Source organism: Poecilia mexicana, unplaced genomic scaffold, assembly GCF_051168715.1.
Source record: "Poecilia mexicana isolate PSO_F unplaced genomic scaffold, ASM5116871v1 scaffold_21, whole genome shotgun sequence".
Classification (NCBI taxonomy): domain Eukaryota; kingdom Metazoa; phylum Chordata; class Actinopteri; order Cyprinodontiformes; family Poeciliidae; genus Poecilia; species Poecilia mexicana.
In genome coordinates, this window is record NW_028263390.1 from 13,095,041 (window position 1) to 13,112,032 (window position 16,992).

Below are 16,992 nucleotides of genomic sequence, written 5' to 3' on the forward strand. Positions count from 1 at the left end.
TATACCCCCCATTACTATGATGCTCCTAAATAAAATTCTGTGCAACCAGCTGCATTTAGTTGTCATATAATTAGTAACTAGAATGTGCCTTTGTGTAGTTTTACCTCAGTAACCTCACCAAGAGGTCTTTTTTAGACAATATTATTGAACAGGCAGCGTCAGGAAGACCAAGGATACACCAGACAGGTCAGGGATTAAGTTGTAATCGAGAAGTTTTCAAACTTTGAATCAATGACAGAGCACTGCTAATCCGTTATTTGAAAATGGAAAAAAGTATGGAAAGGATAGCATTAATCAGAAAAGCAGCTGAGAAGACCCAAGGAAACTCTGAGGAACTGAAGAAACAGTTCAGGTGTGAGAATCTGCTGATAACTATTAGTCATGGACTACACAAATCTGGCATTTTGGGGGAAGGGACAAGAAGTCCTGTTTGCAGCTTGTCACATTACAAGTTATTGCTTAATTTGAGTCTCTCAATGAAAAGCTTTTGTGCCCTGAACTCATGATGAAACACAATGGTGGCAACTTCAATAGGAATGGGGAAGACGGTCATGACTGGTGGGAAGATTACCACAGAGACATCAGAGAAAGGCTAAATGAACCCTGAGATGGACAGCAAAAGGCTTAATGCTGCGGTGAAGGACAATAACCCTAAACATGCAGTGTTAGCATTCCTCAGACAAAGCTCAGACATTTATATTTGCTCAATAATAATAATAATAATAATAATAATAATAATAATAATAATAATAATAACGTAGTTTTTTTTTTATTACTTAAAAAGGTTTTTGAAAATCTGTTCAGAGTGGGTGCTCTTCGTGCAGTTTCCTCTCTGTGGAGGCACGCGGGCTTCGCTGACTCCTCTGCTCGTGATTGTTGTGTCGCGGGCCGGGAGAAAGTTGCTCTCACAGTCTCTTCGCTTTGTTTTGCTTCATCACCACACACAGCTATGGCGGACAACCAGGAGGAGAAGCTGTACAAGGCGGAGTACGCTAAAAGCGGCCGCGCCTCTTGCAAGAAATGCAAAGATAGCATCGCTAAAGACTCGCTGAGGATGGCCATCATGGTGCAGGTGAGATGGTGACGTCTGCTGTTGATTTATCCAAGAAATCTCCCCTGTGGGGCAGCTAACTAAATGCTTGCTGGCTTATAACTGAATTGGCTTATTGTGAACACATGGAGTCATTGTGAACTAGTTGGAAAGCTGGAAAGTGATGATGAAAAAGTGGTTTCTGTTCAGCTCAGTGAGGCCCCAGTTTAAATGGCTGACATTGTGCGCTAAGTTGTTGCTCACAAAGAACCGCTCAGCTTTTCTTTGCATTTGTTGTCTTGTGTTTCCCTGGACGACTCAAAAGGTATATATCAGTAAATAGGCACAGAATAATAAAGTTTAGACTGAATCGACGCCTCCTCCAACCAGTGCACACTGCTGCTCCTCCCCATGGAGAAATAATTATTTTAAGAGTCTAAAACCTGCTTATGAGGCTTCTTAAAGTCAGCCTCCTGATTCATGGCCCGTGGAGCAGCTCCAGCTTTGCAATCATTCTCCTTTTTTTTTTAAAACTCTAAAAGGGTAATTATTTAGTTCAGGTTTAATTAGTGAGTCCGTACTTTCAGCAAAAGTCAGCAGTTCTACCAGTTTTATCACCTAATTGGCGCTGACAATGTTATTGAATGAGAACTAATGAAAAAAATTCATAAAATGTTTTATTTTTTTCCTACTCATCCTCTGACTTTGCAGGATCAATCAGATTTAAAAAAAAAAAAAAGCGTAGCCATTTTCTGACTAGAAATTTTCATTTGATTGATTTATTTACATAATTGACAGTGTAACCGAAGATGATCACTTCTTATCCGAAAAGCTACAAATACTCGAATCTCCTTAGATATTCTTTTCTTTTTCATTTCTAAACGAATTAGTCGCCTTCTGTTTTGATTTAGTAAAACTATTGGTGCACCTTTCAAGCTAGTGTGTGTAAATTTGGGGTTTAATCAAAGCATCCTCCTTTTTCAGTGTAAATAAAAAAACATACCTCATTCAAAAATAACTGATACAATAAGGCAGATAAAATATTTTGTCAAAAAAAATTGAGCTGTCAGTCAAAACAAAACTTGTAAATATGTTTATTAATTTCAAATATACGTATATCTGAACACAAATAATTCCTTGCTTTTTGTACAAGATGTAAATTAAAAACATAACGAAGGAAAAATATTCTTTACATTCGGTAAATCAAGTTATTATTGAAAGAATGAATTCCCATGCTGTTCAGCCATTAAACCGTTAATAGGAAGCTGTTAGAAAGATTTTAGATTTATTATAGTTTTCGAAATATTTTCAACTTGGTGCAGATGCACAGTAAATAATCCAGTTGTAATTATTTCAGTTATACTTTCAAAATATGACCACGTTTTATTTATTCAACCTTTTTTGTTTTCAAATAACACAATAAGGACCATTTAAATCTTTTAGGGGAGCAAAAACGTCAAGTGGTTGTGTTTACATCTCCTCGCTGAAACCCCCCCAAAATCTAACGTTTGCTGTTGCTTCGTCGTAAACGTTCTGTGGACTCTTTGTGATGTTCGTCCTGCAGTCGCCCATGTTTGACGGGAAGGTCCCCCACTGGCACCACTTCTCCTGCTTTTGGCTGCGAGCGGCGCCTCAGTCCACGGCCGACATCGCCGGGTTTTCCGATCTGCGCTGGGAGGACCAGGAGAAGGTGAAAAAGGCCATCGAGAGCGGCGGAGCAGTCGGAATAGGTCGGTGCTCGGTTCGTGAAGACGATGGCTCGTCTGAGCGTACCTAATTTAGCTATCTTGCTTTAAACAGCTCGTAAAAGGTCTTAAGTCAACAGTGTGTGTTTTTTTTTTTGTTTTTTTTTAATTTAGCAATCGCAGTGCAAAGTGGAAAAACAAACTTCTGCTGATTTGTTTATTATGATAATTGGCTTTTCCTGTTTATTGTTCTAAAGATATTGCTGGATTTAGTTAATTAATTTTTTAATATACGTTGTCATTTTTCCAGGAAAGGGTAGCCAGAAGAGTGCAGCTAAAGGAGAAAAGACTCTGAACGATTTTGCGGTGGAATATGCCAAGTCGAACCGCAGCACGTGCAAAGGCTGCGAGCAGAAAATAGAAAAGGTTTGCACCCATCTTGCGCCCATTGGACAATAACTAAATGTATTTGCTTATCAGAGATTTTTTAATTTTTATTTTTTTCACACGTCTGGCATCTTCTGGACTCTCGTTCAGGACCAGATTCGTGTGTCCAAGAAGACGGTGGACCCGGAGAAGCCTCAGCTGGGCCTGATCGACCGCTGGTACCACACGGCGTGCTTCGTGTCCCGCAGGGAGGAGCTGGTGTTCAGGCCCGAATACGGCGCCGCCCAGCTGAAGGGATTCAACGTGTTGCGCGCGGAAGACCAGGAGGAGCTGAAGAAGAGGCTGCCTGCTGTCAAATCCGAAGGGTGAGAGGAAAAACGGAGCAAACAGGTTCCTAAACAGTCTGGGTAAAGCCTGAGATCAGAGTGCTTTCCAGGCCTGGAGAATAAATATGGAGACTAGAGCTGCAACTGTACATTATTTTAGTAATTGATTTTCTGTCAGGTATTCAGATGAAACAATTGGCACGTTCTGCAGATTTTTCATTTCAGCATCCTTTTTTTCCATACTATATTAGCTGTACATTAAAAGCAAGGGTAACGGAATATATTCCTTATTTGACCGTTTTTTTTTTTTTTTGTTGTTTTTTTTTTTAAATCGCCGGAAAAATCTGAAGCCTGTCCGTCATTTTGACAGATTACAAATTCACACCCCCGACTATACGTGGTGCAGATGCACGGACGCTTTCAACTGTCCGCACAGAGTGCATGGCGGAGGTAACTGAAATCGATAAAAGCAAATCCCTTTTGAGTATCATCTCTGACACGGACACTGAACTACACGCAGCTGACCGGGAGCCGGCGGCTCGTTGGAGAGTTAAGAACAGGATGCTGTGGAGCGCGTCTGGTGAAAAAGCACATTCCAAACTTTGTGTGAAGTGGCGCGTTTAACATGACGACAGCACACGTAGAATGTGCTGGAGAATGCTACGTGTTCTGTATGTACAGAGTCATGAAATCTTAAAATAATATGTCGAGTTTACTTCATCACGTAATTAAAATTCACCTCTAATTAAAATTAGCCAGGTTGGATCAGGCCCAATGCTTATGGACTCGGTCCGGGACAGGTTTGATTTTGATTTTTTTTTTTTTTTTTGGTCTGATTTAAACTTTAGCGAAGATTTCTCCTCCCAGTACGGACCAGGAGGAAGTTCTTTAATATTTGGAATTTCTGCTTGGAAGAACGGACAGTAATATTTCCAGGTTCAGTGTCTGTTGTGGATCACTGGTTCGACCTGGTGTTTCTTTCTTCTCCTCTGTTCTGCTGGTTCGACTCCTCTCCGTCTCCCAACATCCGGCAGCACAAGAAAATAGCCTTGAAAGTGTCTCTGAAAGCCGTCATGGTGTACGCGTACAGGAACGGGTTGACGGCAGAGTTGGCGTGCGACAGGATGATGGCGGCGAGCAGCAGCTCGAACGGCACGGGGCATCGCGGACAGAGCAGCAGGAAGCAGTTGATGATGTGAAGAGGGATCCAGCAGACGGTGAAGAGAAAAAGAACCAGGAAGAGAGACGTGGCCATCTTCATCTCCCGCCGCATGCTGGCCGTCGCTCGGCCCTGGCCCTCGGCGCGGCTCCGCTGCTCCGGCCCGATCCGCCGCACTTGCTGTTTGACCGTGACGAAGATCTGAGCGTAGATGAGGAACATGATGACGAGGGGCGCCAGCACGCAGGCAAAGAAGTTGAAATAGACCATGTAGGTCATGTCCACCACCAGCACAAAGAAGCAGTAGCCCGAATCGGGCGGCGTCTTGTGCCAACCCATGAGAGGCACCAGCCCGATGAGGAAGGCCAGCAACCACGTGGCGAGGATCACCAGGACGGCGTTGCGAGGCGTCATCAGGACACGGTAGCGGAAGGGCATGAAGATGGCGACGTAGCGCTCCACGGCCACCGCCAGGAGGCTGAAGATGGAGCTCTGCGTGAACATGATCAGAACGCTGAGCATGAGGAGGCACAGGTAGAGGTTGTAACGCGGTAAGCCGGTGTCCGTCAGGATGGCGCAGGGGATGGCGATCACGCCCACGCAGATGTCTGCGACTGCGAGCGACACCAGGAAGTAGTTGGTGACGGTGCGTAACTTGCGGTTGAGACCCACTGCGGCGCAGACCAGCAAATTACCCAGAGTAGACAAAAGGGCGATGATGAGCTCAGCCGTCATGTACGGCACGTTGGGGGAAACGGCAACGTCGGCAGGTGGACGGGATGGAGACGGGGAAACGGGAAACAATGAGACGTTCAGTGGATCTCCGTGAGACGAGTTGGTGCTTAGGAACAGAAGAGCTGACGGGTTCTCCATCATTCACCTAAAAAGACAAATTAGACCAGTCAATCAAAGTCGGATTTTATTTTTGAAAACAAATAAACTGTGTCTTATAAAAGTATTGTCATAACCGAGATCAGAAGGACATCAGAGTGAAGCAGAAGGAAAAAATAAAAATACCTGATTGTTTTTACAACTAACCTGCAAAATATGGCGTCTGTTTGTATTCATTCGCTGAATCGATACTTTGTAATATCACATTTCGCTTCAGTTGCAGCTGTGAGGCATTTAGAGTACGCTAACGCTTCCACCAGCTTTTTACAATAAGACACTGAAGTTTTTGTCCATATTTTTTATACAACAGTTGAATTTTAATCAGGTTGGATGGAGATCAAATTTGCAAAGCGATTCTTAATTTCCTGAAGCTTCTTCCACCTCCCATCGTCCAGCTTTTCTGTCCCAGCTGAAGAAAACCATCCCAAAACTAGAGTCAATCAGTCGATCAGCCGGGTTCACGGTGACTGATGATTTATGACCTCTGACGTCGATTTGTTGCTCTGGAACAATTTTGGGGTTTAAAAGTTAAAGTAGCAAAATCTGGCATACAAATATATGCCAGATTTTTCAGATTTTATATGCAAGAAGTGTTAAAATATTTTAGCATTTCCCTTTCGATTTACAGTTATGTAGCACTTTGTGATGGTCTGTCAAAAACTCCTGATTTAAAATACAGAAAAGTTTGTGGTAGTAACATGACAAAATGTGGAAATACTTTTGCAAAGTATTGTAAAGCAAAATTCTTTTCACTTTTTGCTTTTCGAGTTTGACGAAAATCAGACAATTTCATATGCTGGACTAATATTAGGGGACATTTGGGTGAATCCAAAAATTGGAATAATTTTGCAATGAATTTTCTGATACATTTAAAACTGCTTCTATCAAAAATATTTTTTCCTTCTCACTTCAGTCACTGTAACAATATTAATTATTTGAAAACTATAAAAAAAAAAAAAACAAGTTACATAAAATGCAGAACTGGAATTTAACGTGGAAACGTCAGATAAACATTCTAAACGTTTATATACAATTTATCATCAAAGACAAGAGAACCTAACTTCTCTTATCTTTATGGTGGAATAAAGATGGTGGAATTTAAAATATTGAGTAGGAATAAAAATGATTAAAATAAAAAGGGAACAAACACATGATATAAAACAAAACATGCACTAAGTATAAGACCAAAGTTAAAGTGAATTTGCTTTAAAAATTTCAGAGCCAGTTGTAATTTAAGAACTCCTCACCTTGAACTTAACTTCTCAACCCGAAGAACCAACAGAAGGACTTTCTCAGAAGAACTGAAAGGTTCGGAGGACTTGAAGGGGAAAACAAATCAAATAAATTGGACCAAATTAAAACAACCCATGAAAACACCAAGAAAGCAAACCTAAAATGCAGTAATGGCTAATTAAATAACTTTAAAATAGCTGGAATGTCAACTTTTTCTGGTCGGTATCCTTGTAAAACTTTTGTCATTGCATTAAAGTGTGATTATCTTTAATAATATGATGCATTACAGCTGTATGGTTTCTCACCGTTTCATTATGTGTCGTTCAGGGTTGTTGGAGCATCATATGTGTCGCCCAGACAACAGCCATCTTCTTTATGAACAGATCTGCAAGATTCAGATTTAAATAGCTTCTTCCTTTACTCCTCCTGTCACCTGCTGTCCGATCGGGGGGGGGGGGGTTGTCTTGTTTTTCCTAAAGTGGAAATAAATCAGAGTGAGGACGCTCCTGACGGGCGGTCATTAACGCTGCGTTAATGGTCTCTCTGGGACGGTGATTTTTCCTGTCCGGACATCATCAGCGACGCCGGGGAAGGCGCAGACGTGCACCAGCTTGCGTTTGGATGCATGTCCGTTAACCGATGGGGCCCTAATGAATTAGTTTTAATGAATAAAGGTGTCAGATTCAGGCTTGTTTGGTTCTCACCTTTGTTGTTGTGCTCTGTCCCACTGCGCCTCATTTAGGAAGTTGATGATGATGTTTTCTGACCTTTTTTCCTTCGTCCTTTCTGAGCTCTGAACATCCGCCAAAGTTTGCGACTAAACTTGGGTTTGTTCCCACAGGAAGCGTAAATCCGACGAGGTGGACGGAGCATCAAAGAAGCAAAAGAAAGAGGAAGAGGAGGAGAAGAAGAAGCTCGAGGAGCAATTGAAGGTACTTTTGTTTGCTTCTTTACACATGTGGTAATGTTTAGAGATCGTTGGCCTTGATAGACTGGTTTGGGTAATGCACATCATGTCTGCATACGTAAACAGACTCAAAGCCAACTGATTTGGGGTATTAAAGACAAGCTGAAGAAACATTGCTCCGTCAACGACATGAAGGAGCTGCTGATTGCAAACGGCCAGGATGTTCCCTCCGGAGAGTCCAACGTAAGGGAATAAAAAAATAAATAAAAAAATGTGTGTACCCATGATAAATGTGCATAAGATTCATAAAATATATTAATCTTTCGTAGCAGCACCATAATTCAATCTAATTTTTATTTAGGTCTACTGTATCTTTCATTTGACGTAACATGTTTTAGGTTTGTTTTTCAAGAATTACTGGCATAAATACACATTCATTCAAAATTAGACAAAGGGAGTTTCATGATTACTTTTTGGACTTTAAACATTCTTAGACCAGAATCTCAGTGTTTGCACTGACACTTTCATTTTTAATTTAATTACATTTTTTTTATTACTTTTACTCAAAAAATGAGTCAGTCTGAGATGCACAATCTCAGCTTTAAAGAGTCCGTATTTGGTGTAAAATAATTCAATGCAGACTTTACAAGTCAACGTATAATAGGCTTTAGTTGGTGCTGATCGTAGTTGGTACAGATTTAAAAAAACACCAACTTTGAAGCAGCTTTTAATAAGGTAATAAAAACAAAGGTAATTTGTTTGTTCTCAAATTTGTACAATGTTTTTTTTTTTTTTTAAATGCTTGAAAAATCTAGGACTTTGAGTTGGTATGAAATTAAAAGTATAGCATTTTAAAGAGGTAAAAGGTTATTTTGAAAAATTAAAATTTATTTTAGGGTTTCTTCCACATGTTTAAATTTCTGTAGTTTGTAAAATGAAGCCCCAGATTCAATGCATGTGTTTTCAAAACAGTTGAAATGGTTAGAAATAGATTTTTTATTGTTTTTTTTTACGTGAATGTCAGTGGTTTGGGGTTTCCTAGAGTCTGAAGAGAATGTCGTCTGCCAGGTGCTGGACAGCCTGGCTGACGGCATGGCCTTCGGTGCTCTGGAGTGCTGTAAGGAGTGCAAGGGCCAGCTGGTGTTTAAAGGAGACTTGTATTACTGCTCTGGAGACATTTCGGCCTGGACAAAGTGTGTGTTCAAAACCAAAACTCCTTCACGCAAAGACTTTGTCGTCCCTAAGGTGGGTCGCTGTTTGTTATTAGCATTCCGAAAGTGAAAAAAAAACAAAACACTTGCTTTGGATTTTTATTTCTATTTTTATTTTTATTTTTATTCGTTTGGCCGTTTCAACGTGTCATTTCAGGAGTTCCACGAAGTTTCTTTTCTAAAGAAATTTAAATTCAAGAGGCAGGACAGGGTTTACCCCAAGGAGGCTCCCGCTCAAACTCTGAAACCAGCGAAAGCCGAAACCCTGGCGAGCGCTTCCAGTGCGCCCAGCGAGCGACTGCTGGAAGCAGCGCCTTCAGGTCAGGGAAAACTGGACTTTTGTTTCTAGGACACTGTGGGCATCTATTTCTAAATATCTAATGTCCTCTCATTTATTGTGGCATGAAAATGTTTTCACAGCTCTTTGAACCTTCTCATGTTTTGTGTTTATAATGTGGGCGAACGCAGACGATCTGCGAAGTGGGATGAAATGATGCCTGGTGTTCAATTTTGAGAAAGAAACTGTTGCTAAATACAGACACAAAGTCGCTTAGTTTGCACATCGACTGGCTGCACTTAAGGATGACTAACGGCGCCCTCTTCTGGGTGGCGGCCAAATTAAAACACAAACGAAGGTCTAAGCAGAGATTAATCGATTGGAACTGATTTTATTCAAATAAACCATTAAGACAATTAATTGTTGGCAACCCTAATTTAGATTAAGGTTACATGTGTTAGAATGGTCTAATCAAATCCTGGACCTGACTGAGCTTGAGCAAATTTTCACTTCTGGGTTTGCAGCTCTGGCACATCAACAGACTTGACTCACTCAAATTCATCCCAAGCATTTGAGGTTTTAAACGCTACGTGTCCTTCAATTTCCACTTTAGTTCCTTTTGCAAAGCCTTGTGATGAAGCTAGCATTTATTTAGTTTTCTTTTCATTCAAATACATTTATCCAAATGGATTCTTTTTTGGATTCAAAGGGTGAGTTATGGAAATTGTTCTCTACCTTTTATTAAATAGACAAACCTCTGACTGGTATGAAGCTGCTGGCTGTCGGCAAGTTATCGAAAAACAAGGATGATCTGAAGGCAGCCGTGGAAGAACTGGGTGGGAAAATTACCGGCACTGCCAATAAGGCCTCTCTCTGTCTCAGCTCTAAGAGTGAGTAACAATCTACTTTGGCCTGTGACGATCGGAAATGTAACTTTTAATGGGATATTGTTTTTGTAACCATCTTTTCAGAGGAGGTGGAGAAGATGGGTAAGAAGATGGAGGAAGTGAGAGACGCAGGCGTGCGAGTCGTCTCGGAGGATTTCCTCACGGACGTCAAGTCATCGGGTAAAGCTCTCCAGGAGCTGGTGTCTCTTCACGCCATCTCACCCTGGGGCGCAGAAGTTAAGGCGGAACCTCAGGCTCCAGCTGCAACCTCCAAATCTGGAGCTCTGTCTGCTAAGAGCACCGGCAGGGTAAAGGAGGAAGAAGGTAAACGGTGGTAGTTGCAGTAGTTATTGGTGGTGTAAGTGCTAAAGGAGGGTCATTAATAAGTGAAGCTGTCAACATACAGGTGGTAGTAAGGCCAAGAAGATGAAGCTCACAGTCAAAGGCGGAGCTGCTGTGGATCCAGACTCGGGTAGATATAAAACTCCCGGACTGTAATTGTAATCTTTGCCTTTTGTCGTGTTTTCCTCTAACTTTAATGGGTGTTTTTGCAGGTCTTGAAAACAGTGCCCATGTCCTGGAGCAGAATGGGAAGATGTACAGTGCTACTTTGGGTCTTGTGGACATTGTCAGAGGAACAAACTCTTATTATAAGCTGCAGCTGCTGGAGGATGACGTACAAAAAAGGTATCATCCCTTTGTTGTAGTGTGATATTCACACAGTAGGTACTTAAGCTACTTCTCAGGCTGTTATTTCCCTTCGCGACCACTTTGACCCATGTGTTCTTCTCCTATGTGTTTTGTAGATACTGGGTTTTCAGGTCTTGGGGCAGAGTGGGCACCACCATCGGAGGCAACAAGTTGGACAAATTCCACGACAAGAACTCTGCGCTGGATAATTTCCTTGGTGTTTATAAGGAAAAGACTGGAAATGACTGGGGTACCTCCAACTTCACTAAATATCCCAACAAGTTCTACCCTTTGGAGATTGACTATGGACAGGTACCAACACAGACCCGCAAACCCCAAAAACAAACCTTCCAATGCCGTTTGAGGTTTTTGTTTTGCAATGCTCTCTTTTCAGGACGAGGAAGCGGTGAAACGGCTGACGGCCTCTGCTGGCACCAAGTCTAAGCTGGACAAACCAGTTCAGGATCTGATCAAGATGATCTTTGACGTAGAGAGCATGAAGAAGGCCATGGTTGAGTTTGAGGTAACCCTTCTTTTCCCCATTTTTCTCAGCAGTTTTGACTAAGTAGTAAATATTAATTGCTGAGCCTTTTTTAAATAGTTTTTTTTTTTTTTTTTTTGTATTGCAAATGTAAGATGCTGTTTTAGTTTTACAATTAGTGAGGTCTTTTTGTTCTTGTCCTGTTTACAGATTGATCTGCAGAAGATGCCTCTTGGCAAACTGAGTAAGAGACAAATCCAGAGTGCCTACGCTCTTCTGACTGAAGTACAACAGGTTGGTTATAAACATAAATATCTGATATTCTTGCTATATCTGGGTAATATGGCAAGAATATCAAGACTTTTTCTTTTAAATTGAAATTATAATCACATTTTTCAGCAGATTTTCATCAGGTTTCGCAACAGTTCATTAATATTTTTGTGTAGAAAAAAAAAAGTTGTAGCATGTGTCATATGCTACATGAATGTGAAGAACCCCAAATTTTCTTCACATAAACTTAATATTTGAAAATATTTCAACTAAATTTGCTGTCTCTTCAGCACAGATGGCTACAAAACGTCTTTGGTAAAACAGCGTCTCTATTTTTTTACATAGGTTTTTTTTGATGATTTGCTTCCTCCCTGTTTTGATACGTCTCGCTGATGATTCAGGTCACAGCATGCAGCTTCGGTTCATTGTGTGCAGCCAATGAAAGAAAGCTGCAGTGACCAATATAGTCTGTGGCTGTTGGTTCATTCGAAACGCTATTGCAAAAGTTGGAAAAGGTTTTCTTTCTAATTTTTTATTTATTATTTTTATAAGAAAAGGCAGATTCATTAGATAGCATGTCGTCATAAGCAAATTGTGCAAGGCTTCTCTTTTTACTTAGGTTTTGTTGTATCTGTGAATTTTTCACCATGCAGAAATCATAGGGCCCCAACTTGTAGACAATGCCACAGTCCCTCTGCTTTGGCAGACTGACAGCATCTTATTATGGTTATTTCCGCCATCCTTAAATAGCCTTGATTACATTGTAGACCTGTATCACTGCCAGCAGTGAGCCCCTCTACACAACAGACTATGACAAAGATTACAACCTCTCTACACTGTCCTTTAAACAGTCTTCTACTGCACAACTCTTTGCAGACATATATCTTCTTATTAGGAAATGTTGATCTGTTGCTTCATTTATTGTCAGACTCTGTATCTCTTACTATTGTTGTTGTTATAGGCTGTGTCGGACAGCGTACCTGAGGCACAGATACTGGATCTCTCCAATCGCTTCTACACCCTCATTCCTCACGACTTTGGCATGAAGAAACCTCCTCTCCTCAACAACCTGGATTACATTCAGGTGACATTTTTGTCCCACTCACGACAGTCTTCTTCTCGTCACGTCTCTTTGATGAGAGCAGTTCTGAATTCGGGAGCAAATGCCCATTTCACAAATGTTCCTCTGCAGGCTAAAGTTGAGATGCTGGACAACCTGCTGGACATCGAGGTCGCCTACAGCTTGCTGAGAGGAGGAGCGCAGGACAACGAGCACGATCCGATTGACATCAACTACGAGAAGCTCAAAACTAAGATCGAGGTAAGAGGTGAAACATTTTCTTATTTATTTCCCGTTGTCCGAGGAAGGTGCGTAACGTGTCTTGATAAATCCGCAGGTCGTTGACAAGACCACGCAGGAGGCTGAGATCATCATGCAATACGTTAAGAACACCCACGCGGCCACACACAACACCTACACCCTGGAAGTGCAAGACGTACGTCACTATCACACGTTTGTTTATAAAAATCCGCATAAATAGCTTGTTTTCTTCAAGTAGACCTCTTTTCGCATAATAAATTTAAGCTCACATTGTTATCTCCTCTTAAGATCTTCAAAGTCGCACGAGAAGGAGAGCACCAACGCTACCGTCCGTTCGAGGAGCTACACAATCGACAGCTACTGTGGCACGGCTCTCGCGCCACAAACTACGCTGGTATTCTGTCTCAGGGTCTTCGCATTGCACCTCCAGAGGCCCCTGTGGTGAGTGTCTTGTATGCAAAGAAGGTGTTCTTTGTCACAGCGCTTTGTTGCTTTTAAATACTGATTCTTTCCACTTTAACTTTTCAGACTGGCTACATGTTCGGCAAAGGTGTGTACTTTGCCGACATGGTGTCCAAGAGTGCAAACTACTGCCACACCTCTCAGTCGGACCCTGTGGGACTCATTCTGCTGGCAGAGGTCGCTCTAGGCAACATGTGAGTGGCGATTTGATGTATATATTTAGTTTAAAAACAGCTGATGTGATTGTATAAATGAACACGATCCTTTGCGTTCGCAAACACAGGCATGAACTGAAGAAAGCCTCTCACATTACAAAATTACCAAAGGGGAAGCACAGTGTTAAAGGTAAGAACCTTCGCTATTGCTTCATCAAATACTAGACTGATCATGTGATGCACACTTTTTGTGCAGCCCTAATAAAAATACATTTGGAAGAGTGGATTATGGAAATGGGCCACTGTGTCATATTTTTTTTTTGTTAATGAAATTAGATTCTAGCATGCTTATAAAATCAGACAGGAAGTCTTCTTCTCTTTAATATAGTTGTTAGGCATTCCACAATTTGTGGATATTTCGGTTTTTGATATTTTCTCCTCCATTGAATCAATGTTTTTAAATTAAAAATGTGACTTTTCAGAAATTTTTAGTGAGGTTGAGCTGCTCTGTTGGAAGATTAGTTTACGTTTAGACCTTTTGCACATCGCTACTAAGGGTGTCAATTCTTGCAGAGGGTACTGTTAATATTATAATGGTTATAAATTTAGGTTGTATTGGAGATAAAACTTTTTGTTTCATTTGTGTTTTTCGTCTTTTTACTTTTTCTTTCGACATTTCCAGGTTTGGGTAGAACCGCTCCTGATCCAAATGCGTCTGCCACTTTGAACGGGGTGCAAGTGCCTCTGGGAAAAGGAGTCAATACTAACATTGATGACACAAGTCTACTGTACAACGAGTATCCTTTGGTTGTCTCAGTACCTGTGAATGTAAAGGTCATTTTGAGAAATGACCCTTTAGTTTTCTTGTTTTGCCAGTTTTCTTTCTGCTGTCTGCAGTTTTTTCTTCACCTCTGCACACAAAAAGAGCAATGTCATCATTAAAGTCTAACTAACCCTCATCTGGAAAAAAATAAACCCTCACATGGCAAAGTTTAAAAAATTCCTGCAAACTGGGTGGAGTCAAAAAATGGCTGAGTGTGGGAATGAGCAGAGGGGTGAGTGGTGTTGTGGTCAGGACTAATAGAAAAATAGAAAAACCCCAAAATAATTCTATTATCGTAATTTATGCAATATTCTATTTTTAACATGACGAATATATCGGATATGATAAAATGCACTGGACTGCATTGTCCATCTCGTTTTTTCTTAACCACTGTTCCTCCAGGTACATTGTATATGATGTGGCTCAGATAAACTTGAAGTATCTCCTGAAGATCAGGTTTAACTACCAGACATCTCTGTGGTGAAAAGGATCTTGTCTGGACCCTTCAAGGGGGGAAAAAAAAAAAGACCACTGTTGCAACTACATGCCTTGGCTTCATTTTCTGCAGCAGATGGCATATAGAGGAGTGAAGCTATACTATGCCCTAATCCATGTGAAGTCATTTTACTTTATTTTCATCAGTTTCTGTAGCTTGTAGCGCTGGGCATCAACAGTTAATTCATGTGTGGTGCACACGGCGGTGCAGGAAAAGGACTAATGATAAACCATGTTCATCAGGAGTTGATCATGTTTGATTCTGAACATTAAACTCTCCTTAATAAGAGAGTTACATACCTACCTACCATGCTATCATACCATGCCTTCATGTTTAAAAGGCGTTTTGAGCTGTGTCCATGCACGCTACACACATGCATACCTGTGGTTAGTCTTTTTTTTTTTCTGAATTAGTCTCTCGCATTTTGTAGACTGCCGATTTTAACGTTTGACATGTACATATTTGGTTTGTTCTTTCTATCAAGCTGTTATTCCCCTTTAAAGGTTCCCTTTTTCTTGCTTACCTCCATGGCAATAAAACGAGTTGCATCCTAAAATATTTGTCACTTTGGTTTCTTTTCCTGATCGCAAAAACAAATTCTATTCTTCGACAAGTTCTGGTAGATCATGTGTGTCCAGGACTTGGTCGACTTTAAACCACGTGATAATTATATCCAGATATTTAGGTTTCATTCCTGTTTTGCATAATCAACCTCACACAAACTGGATTGTTTTTCCTGCGTACCTTATTAAAGTTCCTTGCCAACCTGTTCATGTTCCCTTAGCCATTTCTTGTGTTGCTATATTGAAACCACAAATTAGATTGTAATTTTATGACACAGATTATCACAAGGTAGCATATTACTCTGCAGTGGAAGAATACATGGAAAAGTGAGGTCTACATCTATATTCTCCCCCTTTCAAGTATTTTTTTTTTTGTAGAACCACCTTTTGCTGTTGTTACAGCTGCAAGACTTATGCGATATGATTCTTAAACAAACCTAGAGAATGAAATTTCTGCCCATTCCTCATAAATTAGGTGAATCTCAAATCGGATTGGATGGAGGACAACTGCACAGGATTATAATAGAAAATATAATCATATATATAGATGGATAGATAGTATAAGACAGTGTATCTTCAACCGTCACATTTTTTTTTACATATAAATATATATATATAGAGAGAGAGAGAATTATTTTCCGCCTATAGAAGATACTTTGTTCAAAACCTCTCAGCTCAGGTAATGGATTGTCACTATGCTGGACAGTGTATCTTCAACCGTCTCACTTTTTTTTTTTTTTTCCACCATTTTATTTCCTGCATTTCTCTGTATATAGCTTGAACCATCTTTGAGTTCTGACCAACATTCCCTGCTCAAATAATTCATCCTCATAGAATGTTTTTATACTCATCTTTCACATTGGATGCGGTTTGTGGGATCTGCAACCTGTGACAGGCTTCAGGCTTTCTGCAGTTGCTCAGATTATCTTTGGTGTTGAACTGAGCAGCTTTTTTTTTTTTAATATAAACGTAATAAAAATCAAGTTTTAAAAATATTTCTGTGGCTTAATGTAATATAAGCAAAGAATGTCTGTATACATTACATTATACATTTTTTACTTTTTTAGTTTAAGTTTGACATGTTCAAATCAATTTTTTTATATCAGGGGTTTTATGAGCTGCAAGCCAAGAACAGGAGTAAGACTGGTTTGTTAACCACTGAAAAAAAAAATAGCAGGTACTTACAAAACTAGATGAAGTGTCTTGTTGTTTTGCAAAGCAAAATTTGATTAATTCTAAAGAAGCAAGGCTCCAAATATCTCTTTGGATGGTAAAGGTTACTGATGCCTATAATTTTTGATCAAAATATCTCACAGATATTTTGTGAGATTTAATTTTTCACATGGGGTCTATGTATATTTGAGTTATGAAGGCAATTTGCTACTGAATCAGATACAACAGAAGTAAACACAAATACTCCAGGTTTTTTTATTATTTTGAAGAAAATGTGAGAAATGTTTTTCACATGACAGTTATGCATCACTTGGTTTTCCTAATAACATTGAGGTATGTGGTTGTAACATTGCAAAATGCGAAAAAGTTAACCATTCACCATTAGACATGATCTGAGCGGATGCCATCTGACATTAAGAGATTCACTTAATTACCTGTACCATCTCATTCAATAAAAAAGGCTTGTCTGAGAATGTATTATTTCACAAATATTTGCTGTTATTAGTTAGGAAGTTCAACATAGTGTCCTTATTAAGGCATTATACCCTCGTAGGTCTCAGAATGT

At 40.2% G+C, this 16,992-nt stretch overlaps 2 protein-coding genes across 2 annotated transcripts; one reads left to right on the plus strand and one right to left on the minus strand.

Moving 5' to 3' along the window:
• Positions 1-822: 822 nt before the first annotated feature.
• On the plus strand, positions 823-15,247 carry parp1 (poly (ADP-ribose) polymerase 1). The gene is made up of 23 exons (XM_014969674.2): positions 823-1,072; positions 2,595-2,760; positions 3,026-3,141; positions 3,253-3,467; positions 7,553-7,643; positions 7,745-7,861; positions 8,687-8,863; positions 8,987-9,149; positions 9,856-9,996; positions 10,078-10,317; positions 10,400-10,465; positions 10,548-10,680; positions 10,800-10,995; positions 11,078-11,206; positions 11,375-11,458; positions 12,396-12,518; positions 12,627-12,755; positions 12,832-12,930; positions 13,044-13,196; positions 13,284-13,411; positions 13,501-13,562; positions 14,055-14,169; positions 14,598-15,247. Exons 1-23 carry the CDS (start codon positions 950-952, stop codon positions 14,677-14,679), a joined length of 3,048 nt encoding a protein of 1,015 aa, XP_014825160.2. The 5' UTR covers positions 823-949; the 3' UTR covers positions 14,680-15,247.
• adorb1a (adenosine receptor B1a) lies at positions 4,384-5,460 on the minus strand. The gene has a single exon (XM_088002247.1). The coding sequence runs from the start codon at positions 5,458-5,460 to the stop codon at positions 4,384-4,386; it is 1,077 nt and encodes a 358-aa protein (XP_087858373.1).
• Positions 15,248-16,992: the final 1,745 nt, after the last annotated feature.

Coding starts and splice junctions, on each gene's coding strand:
- parp1 (XM_014969674.2), top strand. CDS start 950: ATGGCGGACAACCAGGAGGAGAAGCTGTACAAGGCGGAGTACGCTAAA. Junction 1,073..2,594: donor GGATGGCCATCATGGTGCAG/GTGAGATGGTGA, acceptor TTCGTCCTGCAG/TCGCCCATGTTTGACGGGAA. Junction 12,756..12,831: donor AGCTCAAAACTAAGATCGAG/GTAAGAGGTGAA, acceptor ATAAATCCGCAG/GTCGTTGACAAGACCACGCA.
- adorb1a (XM_088002247.1), bottom strand. CDS start 5,460: ATGGAGAACCCGTCAGCTCTTCTGTTCCTAAGCACCAACTCGTCTCAC.